This window comes from Osmia bicornis, chromosome 16 (assembly GCF_907164935.1).
Source record: "Osmia bicornis bicornis chromosome 16, iOsmBic2.1, whole genome shotgun sequence".
Lineage (NCBI taxonomy): Eukaryota > Metazoa > Arthropoda > Insecta > Hymenoptera > Megachilidae > Osmia > Osmia bicornis.
Window position 1 is genome coordinate 3,107,805 of NC_060231.1, and position 9,609 is coordinate 3,117,413.

The 9,609-nt window shown below is 36.5% G+C and overlaps 2 protein-coding genes across 2 annotated transcripts; one reads left to right on the forward strand and one right to left on the reverse strand.

Annotated features, from left to right (window-relative positions):
• Window positions 1-604: 604 nt before the first annotated feature.
• On the reverse strand, window positions 605-4,344 carry LOC114879747 (calreticulin). The gene is made up of 8 exons (XM_029194989.2): window positions 4,182-4,344; window positions 3,347-3,451; window positions 3,070-3,273; window positions 2,706-2,857; window positions 1,877-2,143; window positions 1,570-1,806; window positions 1,244-1,387; window positions 605-1,161 (listed from the first exon to the last, which is right to left on the reverse strand). Exons 1-8 carry the CDS (start codon window positions 4,264-4,266, stop codon window positions 1,144-1,146), a joined length of 1,212 nt encoding a protein of 403 aa, XP_029050822.1. The 5' UTR covers window positions 4,267-4,344; the 3' UTR covers window positions 605-1,143.
• A 456-nt stretch (window positions 4,345-4,800) lies between these two features.
• Window positions 4,801-9,540, forward strand: LOC114879746 (rho GTPase-activating protein gacF-like). The gene is made up of 7 exons (XM_029194988.2): window positions 4,801-5,553; window positions 5,694-6,388; window positions 6,481-6,810; window positions 7,494-7,845; window positions 7,908-8,223; window positions 8,288-8,457; window positions 9,360-9,540. Exons 1-7 carry the CDS (start codon window positions 5,371-5,373, stop codon window positions 9,399-9,401), a joined length of 2,088 nt encoding a protein of 695 aa, XP_029050821.2. The 5' UTR covers window positions 4,801-5,370; the 3' UTR covers window positions 9,402-9,540.
• The last annotated feature ends 69 nt before the right edge of the window (window positions 9,541-9,609 follow it).

Genomic DNA, 9,609 nt, shown 5'->3' on the forward strand with positions numbered 1-9,609 from the left:
TTAATATTATATTAATAAATTTTATTTGTGGTACTTTTTTTTATGTCATACGATGTGAAGGCCCTTTTTCAAAGCTTGCCTCGGGCTCCCGAAATCTCAGGGCCGGCCCTGATGCCAGCTGTAGTTTCATGAAAACAGTCACTAATACTGCACTAATAAAAGATGCGCTGCATTTATTTGTAATTTTTTTCTAGAAATACCCTTTACCTTTTTATTCACTAATCTTTGAAAGAAATATAACAGAAAACATGTTTATTTAAGAATGACGATAACATAATCTCCAGCAATGAGTTTCATATGATGTAACAATTATGAACACGCGTATAACCATTTTTAGGATGTTGAAGCGGCAGAACAGATGAAAATAAACGACCTGGGCACGTCTAGAAAAGTCTTATTTATTTTATTACATTGGTTACTGGTTGCATTTGATACATAATCATACCAATTATTTATATTTATATTCATTCAGTCATGTCTGCACACATCCAATCACTCTTTAATCTTTTAACTGCAGCGGGTTTTTCTTTTAATACGCGCGTACACTGTACGGAAATTGAAATATATGTATATATATATATATGTATATGTATATATGTGTATATATATACATATAGTATCATTAAATTACATTTTAATTATCTTTCAATTGTATATAAAAACACTTGACAAACAAAAACGGAACAACTTAGTCTTTTTATGGAGCTGTGTCATGGGGGAGACACGGGGCAAGATGACTATTTATATAATACATATATATATGCGCTATTATATGTTTCTTTTAAATTGTAGCGTACTTCTGGGTAGCACAATGAGCACTTTGATTTCTTGAACACTCGATGTTCTTAAACATCGTTCACTGATAAATTTCTTTTCTGTAGAACCCGAATGAACGAAGACTAGGATAAAACGTTTAGGCTGTAAAGGCGAGGCCATATTTCAAATTTAAAAAACGTTACTTTGCGACTCACTCTGTTTAAAACTTTCCAATATTCGGTAACTTTTTTTCCCCCCGTAGATTTGTTTGTCGAAAGGAACCATTTAATTTTTTTTTTGTTTCATGTTTCATGGAAATTACGTGCGTGTCGCGGCCACACAGCTCCTGGAATACAGTCTGTGTTCGTGTCAATCACGATACATTATTTACAATTCATCGTGCTCCTGAAATAAATGAAGAAAAATGAAAATTTTAGCTTCTGTAATGGGGAAAATGTTACAATTATTATTTATATTCAGAACTCACTTCAGCATCTGGGACAGTATTGTCCTCTTCATCTCCATCCTCATCCTCCTCATCGTCTTTGTTATCCTCGTTCTCTTTACTCTCTTTTTCTCTTTGCTTTCTTTCCTCCTCATCCATAGCCTCCTTCATTTTCTTCTCACCCTCCTAAAAAAGAAATTTTAAATTAGATCAATACTTTTAATTAACATTTCAATGATTGCGGCGATGAAACTTCAGCAACGAGGAATTCCAGCTTTTTATCGCTCATTATAATCAGCAAAGCCTTTAACATCATGCGATATTATTCAATACTTGCAATTAAATTTTTTATATTATTTTACACGTACATAAGTGGCTTTCCACACTTCTTCACCGAATTTTCGGGCGACTTCAGGGTCGTCAGCGATCAGGACATTGTCGAAGATTGTTCCGGATTTCACCTGCCAGAGGTCGAACCCAATGGCACAGACTTCATCCCTTTTATACAATTCTGGATCAGGAGTGTACTCGGGGTTGTCGATTTCTGGATGGATCCAGGGTCCTTTGTAGTTGGGATTGTCGATTTGTTTCGGTTTCCATTCACCCTGAAGAGAAAGATTAAATTAAATAATATAAGGGAGGAGATGAAAATTCGTTTTAACTTTCTCTACTGACTTTGTATTCAGGATTATCTATCATAGGAGCTTCCCATTCTCCGTCCATTTCATCGTCCCAGTCCTCTGGTTTAGTGGCTTCAGGATCAGGAATATGTTCTGGTTTATCCCAGTCTTCTGGCTTCTTGTCATCCGGATCAGGGATCGTGGGCTTGTCATCCCAGTCGTCGGGTTTACTCTGAGATGGATCTTTGATTTTCTTTGGTGGGAGGAAGTCCCAGTCCGCTTCAAGTTCGCCAGATTCTACCTCCTCGTTGTCGATGAGAACCTGAAAGCAGATGCAACAGTTAGAATATATATAAATATATTTATAATATAATCTTAGGATTGTTAGATAAAATTATCTTAGATAATCTAAGGATAATTAATATTCCTAAAGGCAGTATACCTAATATAAAAAAAATAAACAATAATAATATTATAAGGAATCAATATAATACACTACATCTAATATTAGAATAAACAATAATAATACTATATTAATATATATAAAAATAATAATAATATTGTTAAATGTGTATTGATCTGTGGGAAGGGATCAATATAAAGAATTCCATCTAATATAAATAATAATAAAATTATCTCTTAGATAACTAATAATTATAAATATATATAAATTATTCTAACAATCCTAATGATACACTGTCGTTCTTTGTTAACTTTGCAAATAAGCACTGTATTACTTATGTACATTTATTTTCAAACAAGATAATCATTGCTCTTCGAGATTCTTTAGCACCTATTCCCCACAGTTATCAATGAGAATATGTGACTCTAGTCTCGATATACTTTTACAACATTCAGTACGTGCAGCTGCACCTGTTCCTTACCTTATAGGTATTATCAGGGCTAACGATTAATGTATACAGGTGAGTATAAATGTCGTCTTTGCATCGAATATCTTTGTTGATGAGAAGGTTCTTGCCCTTGTAACTAAAGATCACGTGAACTTTCTTGGTTCCAGGTCCACAGATATCGGGTCCTGTAGAAAAATATCCATATTAAAGCATTGCATTTAAGAGTATATTATAAATAATATAATGTATCTTTACTGGTGCCTGAAATATGTATGATAACCATATTCAGGGCATAAGAAAGAATTTTCTCTCCGAGTTCCATTAGCACCAATCCACCATTGGGTGTAACCGGTGACTCTGGGCTCGGCTTACTATGAATTTCTTTTTAAATTCTTACCAAACATGATCTCATACGGGGTTTCTCCGTGCATATCCTTTTGCTCCAGCGAACAATCAAATACTTTCACATATCCACCGCCACAATCGATGTTCTGCTCGTGTTTAACAGAAAACTGGATAACGAGCGGTTTATCTTTGTTACTAAAGGGCTTGAACTTCCTGCTTAGAGCGTAAAATCTGGCATCCTGGGAAGTCTGGATACCTGTTACCAAGAAAAATTGTGTAATACAGGATTTTCAACATAACACGAGAAGCATATATATCTTCCTGTTTACCTTTATCATTTTCACGGTCGTTCCAGAATTTTCCATGACTTAAAACAAACTTTCCGAACTCTTTTCCAGGGTGTTCAGAATACACCCAATTTTTCTCCCAGGAATCTGTAAAGAAAATAATTTCCTATAAAATGTTACTGTTGTTGAAATTGCTCTAGATCTAAATAATAACAATCCATGTCTCATAAAATTTTAATTTACATTCCTCATGTTTTATTTATTTTCTTAAATTAAAACGTTTCGCAAGAAGATAGGTTGCAACAAAGTATCGTTTAAAATAGATATGACCGCGCTATACAGTTACATCGAATCGACAGATTTTCTTTCAAGCATGGGCGAGTTTATTCCATGAAGCCGAGAGCGTTCAACACGGATCAACCAATCGATTGCGCGTCATGTCGGAGGAAGCGCAAACCGTGTGCTCACGGCCTTTGCCACGAGAGCAGTTTTCAATTTTTCCTACCTCCATATGGCATCGTAAACAATATCGTGATAGTCAATTGTATAATCGAGCATTAATCATGTATTTATTCATACATATACAAACGCGTTACAGAAAGCATAAAGAAGGGCGTGTGGTTACTAAGGAGAAATACAGCGTACTGCTTTGGCATAAAAATATCACATTTTCCAAGTATGCTCGAATAAATAACCCTTTCAAACCAGCCACTATTTAAATATCGTGGGCGTGGTACGAAAACCGCAGGGAGAAACATCTGTATTAATTTTTTTTTTAGACTTCCTCGTACGAGCATGGAGTTCTCCAAACGTGAAACAGAGAGACTGAGAATGAAATTACAAAATTAAATGAACTGTTCTGAATGCGTTTACTCACCATCGAGAAACTTCTCCTCGAAGTAGGTTTCTGCAGTGACGACGGTAACCGTCAGCAGAAGCAAGAACGAGCAGAAGGACCGCATTTTTACGCCGGGACAACGAAAGTCCGGTCGACGGAGAAACGTTCACTCTACAACGAACTGGCCGATAATGACTGAATCGCGGACGTGGTTGGTGATTTACCCGCTGCCGGGGCAGACAGATGGAGGGCGCCGATTGGTCGCCGTCTCGCGACCAATCAGAACTGACCACGCTCGACCAACGAGGCGCCGCGCCGTGGCAACTTTATAGCCATGCCGCGCGCACATAACCTCGCGTCAACGATCACCTTACATTATCTATCGTCGATAAAGAAGATAGAAGATAATGATTATTCTTCAGAGCGATATTTAAATACATTCCAATTTGAATGTTGAAACAGTCTTGCGACAAAAATGATGTTAATTATTTTGTAAATATATTTCAATTGAAAGAACCTTATCTGTACTGTTTTATGTAATATCCCTCCTTTTCATATCTAAATTTATGTAATTTTATTGCAACAAAAACAATGTAAAAAGATGTTAATTATTTTATAAATATATTTTAATTGAAATAACCTTATCTGTACTGTTTTATGTAATATCCCTCCCTTTTCATATCTAAATAAATGTAATTTGATATCTAGACCAGTTGCCAGATAACAGTACTAATTATCATATCATTTCAAACAAGGATAGAACATTCCTAATGATCTAAAAATGACACAAAACCTATTCTACACAATTATTTTGCGATAAGAATGAAATTGTAACAATTTCCCTGTTATGACATAGAACAAATATGTGTATACATATGTTCTTCCTTATGGCATACACTTTGTCCACAGAAGAAATTGAACTTTGCACTTTTACCTTATCTTTTACTTATGTGTGATATTATTAATCGTTCAAATAAGATCCGAAATTCTTGACGATAACATCACTTATCAATTCCAATAAACGAATCACGTTTAAAGACCTCCCTTGTGCATCAACTTTCAAAGTAGATTGTATACGAATCGTTTCTATAGCAACGATTTCCAGCAAGCGCATTTCGCCTCGGTGAAGCGCCGAAAAATTTACAAGTGACGCCAGCGAAGCTCAGTCAAGTCAGAGGAACCATCTTCTGTTGATAGAAACAAAGAAAGAATTGAAAGGAAGGAAATAATGATACATTCAAAGGCGACAGCCGTGTTGATGCGGCTTAAAGAGATGGACAGGAAGTACAAAATAAAGCATAAAGAGGAGAAACGAACACACAGCCTCGTGAGCACTGAAAGTTCGTTAGAAAACACGCCTAAAAGCAACAACAGTAAGCTAGTTCACGAGGGAAATGAGATTGCGTCAAAGGTAGCGATGGGTTTAAGAGCCGCTCTGAACAAGCAAATTTTGTTTGAAACTAGGAGCAGTATACGACTTACACTACTGAACTTAAACTTCATTCTGGACTACTACTGCAAGTACGGTATTAATTGAAGGTTTTTCAACAGGTATCGGCTGAATCCAAAATGGAGATGCAGGGTCCAGGTACAAACAATGCCAATTCTTCTGATGAAGATGTACACTCAAAAAAGTCTCCCAAAATATCTCCTAGAACAAGGACAGAAGTTGAAATTGAAGGGAATATAAGGAGTGCTTCAAGAACAGAGGAGTCTCTGAGGACTGTTTCAAACCTGGAGTCTGATCTGAAGACTAATTCTCAGATCAAGGATGATGTCTTACTCTCTGAAGACTCTAGGAGACACGGTGAAGAATCTTCCGCAGCTACGATCTTCTCCAAACGCTCGACTGCTCCTGAAACAATTTCAGAGGTAGTTAAATCCAGAAACGAAGGGAAGTCGAATACAACGAATCCTGAGGACGACACTACCATAGACGAGGTGATCAGGATAAGCGACGAGAGGAGCGAAGTCATCTCGGAATTGTCCAACGCGATAGACAAGGATCATGAAGATGAAGATGCGTCCAATGTTTCTTCCATGGACGAGCAGAAGCTGCAGTATGAGAACGACACCTTTGAAGAAGCTTCCAATTCCACTGGCTCGTCGAGTTCCACGGAGCTGCACCTGAAGAAGAGTTCAGAAGAGTTAGCAGGAGAGACGGTGATATCTGGAGTGAAGGAAATCAAGATCACGTCTCACAAACAGGCGGAGATCATCCAGGAGAAGGTGATCAACGACGAGAAGTAATTAAACACTCTGGCTTATTCGAAAGTTTCACCTTCAAGGATTTTTCATTTCATAAAGTAATGATGATTCAGTCGCGCCTTGTTTTCAGAGACAAAGAGATAATCGAACTGATCGCGCCGAAGATAATAAAAAGCAACAGCGAGTGCGACGTTGGCCTCGACGAGGAGCTTTCGAATTACGTGAGGACAACGGAGAACGTGGACGAGGTGCTGCCGATCAATCTTCTCAAGTTATCCAAACAAACAACGACGGGGAAGAAGCACGTTCGAAAAAGCAGGAAGCAGAGAAAATCGTCCAACGAAAATGTGGAAGAGAAAACTGAAGATCTTTCTGTCGTTTCTGATGATCATGAGAGATTAAACAAGGTGAACAAGAACGAGGATGCACTCTTGAAAGAAAACAGCTCCTCCACGACCGTGTAAGACCCTGAAAGATAAAATTTGTTATTTTATAATTTATGATTAGTTTAACAAACTACCCAAGTGTAACGGTCACTTATTAATGAAACTGTGCCATTTTGTAGAGCTCGTCCAGCTGAACACACCTATACCCCATTTTGGGGACGGACGGTTAATTGTTTGAAAGATATTAACAATTAACCCTTTGCACTCCGTAGGCGCCGCTATTGCGCCAGTGCTATCAGTGCACTAACTCTGGAGTAAAAAAACACTCGGAGTGCAAAGGGTTAAAGTTAGCTACTCCCTACATTGAGAAGTATGACAATCAGTATGACAGAAGTATCGCAATCTAAAGGTACACGGTTCAAATTCTTGGCACCCAACATTTTTTTTAAAAATATTTTTTATGCAATAGTTATTCAAAAAGAGACAAATTATCATTAAAAAAAAAAAAAAAAAAAAAAAAAAACCGTTGGGGACCAAGGATTTGAACCGTGGACCTTTAGATCGCGAGTCAGGCATTTTACCCCAGAGCTAATAGTTTGTGTATCTGGGTTTAACTTTGTTTATTAATATCTTTTAAACAATTAGCCGTCTGCCCCTAAAATGACTAGAGGTATAGGTGTGTATCAATAATAAGTTTCAATAATAAGTGAGCGTTACACTTGGATAGTTCCCATAATTACCTGGGTATTGTCTTCAGGAAAAGTGCCTCGAATGAAGGAAAGATTCAGAAGGAAACGCTGAAAGTGAAGAACGAGCAAGCTCCAGTAGAGATAGAAGAAGAGGCGAACAGGGAACCGGAGACCATCTCCAGCGAGAAGCTTCTGACAGAGACACCGAAAAAGACGGACGCCACGAGTACGTTGAGGGAGTTGAACAAGGATGCGATCAACGCTATCGTCAGGAGGCACAGGATCCAAACGATCAACAAAATCTCGGATAAACCGCGGTATAAGAACTATAAGACCGTAGTGAAGCTGCCATCAGCCGAGTCGGAGGTGCCTGAAAACATGGAGAAGAATGAGAGTAAATCTCTGGAAAATATTAGAACGGTAAATAATTGAGAGATGATTAAAAAGGTTCGTTTACCTAATTAATAAATAAATTTCTCAAGGATTCCCTCCATAACCAAAGGGTCAGAGGGAGAAGAGCAAAGGTGAAGAGAGCCTCGAAAGCTTCGAAAGTTCGTAAAGGGTCGTATCAAGGGAAAGTTGAAGAAAAACAGTCGAAGTTCGAGTGCAGACAAGCGCGTCATCTGCGAAAGCAGGCGGCTGCCCTGAGGATGCAACAGGAACGCGAGGACATCCGTAATTACTTGCTGGAGCTGGAATGCACTCGATTAGAATTCGGTCCTGGCGATATGACTTCTGCTACCATTCCTCCATTTAAACCTCTTGAATTTCCTAAAATCTCAGCATTCAAGAAACCTGGTAAAAGCATTCCTTCTTTAATTCACATCCTTGAAGCAGAGAAATTGATTGATTAATATTTTAGAACTGGAAGACACGAACCTGTCTACAGATGGAATTGTTGCACTGCAAGAGAAGATCTTGACTATAAGGCAGTGGCTGAAGGATCAATACTTCCTTTATAGGGATTACAGCAAGCTGGCACAAACAGTGAATGCAAAATACATTCCTGCCAGTCTGGAAGATGCAAAAAAGGTATTGTTTAGATTTCCAATTAACCGTACTTTGTATACTCAATAAATCTGAAAAATCAATATCTCTTAAAATTTTAAATTTAAGATAAAATTTGAAAATAATGTATCGTTAGATTTATTGATTATTAATTTATTAATAGGTAATTAATAAATATTTAATTTTATTTATATACATACAACTCGCAATCCAGAGATCCACGGTTCAAATCCTTGGTTCCCAACATATTTTTTTTTTTTGTTTAATGATAATTTGTCTCTTTTTGAATAACTACTACATAAAAATTATTATAAAAAAAAGAAAAAAAGTTGGGAACCAAGGATTTGAACCGTGGACCTTCCAATTAACTAAACTTTGTATACTCAGTAAATCTGAAAAATCAATATCTCTTAAAATTTAAAATTTTAACATTTTAAATTTAAGATAAAATTTGAAAATAAAATATTGTTAGATTTATTGATTATTAATTTATTAATAGGTAATTAATAAATATTTAATAGTATATAAATTATTTAATATTATTTATATACATACAACTCGCAATCTAGAGATCCACGGTTCAAATCCTTGGTTCCCAACATTTTTTTTTTTTTTTTTTTTTAATGATAATTTGTCTCTTTTTGAATAACTACTACATAAAAATTATTATAAAAGAAAGAAAAAATGTTGGGAACCAAGGATTTGAACCGTGGACCTTCCAATTAACTATACTTTGTATACTCAATAAATCTGAATAATCAATATCTCTTAAAATTTATAATTCAAAATAAAATTTAAAAATAAAGTATAAAATGTGGTGGATGGATACAGCACAATGAAAGAAACAATAAAGTTCTTTGGAAATCCACCACATAAGAAGTTCTTCTTTTGAAAGTTTCAACGAAATAATCCTGTTCTCTTTCCAGACGATTCGCCAGTTACAGAGCGCGACTATCGAATCCAAGTGACCAGTCGTTTCCGTGAAACTTGAAACAAGAATTGCCCACCTCGTGCAATGTGATTTTCCCAAAGTGTAAGTCTCAAAGTGATGTACTTTCCTCTTACAGGAACAATTGTTTCCCTTAAAATATAAACCTACAAAAAATACCTTGAGCTTATTATTTCCATTGTCTTCAGAGTGAATGATACCTTTAGTATCAATTGTCAGGGAATAGG

What these genes read in the sequence shown, in the direction of transcription:
- LOC114879747 (XM_029194989.2), bottom strand. Translation starts at nt 4,266, where the DNA reads ATGCGGTCCTTCTGCTCGTTCTTGCTTCTGCTGACGGTTACCGTCGTC. An exon ending in CGAGGAGAAGTTTCTCGATG is followed by an intron (nt 3,452 to 4,181) that starts GTGAGTAAACGC and finishes TTTTCTTTACAG; the next exon opens with ATTCCTGGGAGAAAAATTGG. An exon ending in TAGATAATCCTGAATACAAA is followed by an intron (nt 1,807 to 1,876) that starts GTCAGTAGAGAA and finishes CTTTCTCTTCAG; the next exon opens with GGTGAATGGAAACCGAAACA.
- LOC114879746 (XM_029194988.2), top strand. Translation starts at nt 5,371, where the DNA reads ATGATACATTCAAAGGCGACAGCCGTGTTGATGCGGCTTAAAGAGATG. An exon ending in AAGGTGATCAACGACGAGAA is followed by an intron (nt 6,389 to 6,480) that starts GTAATTAAACAC and finishes CCTTGTTTTCAG; the next exon opens with AGACAAAGAGATAATCGAAC. An exon ending in CTCTGGAAAATATTAGAACG is followed by an intron (nt 7,846 to 7,907) that starts GTAAATAATTGA and finishes AAATTTCTCAAG; the next exon opens with GATTCCCTCCATAACCAAAG.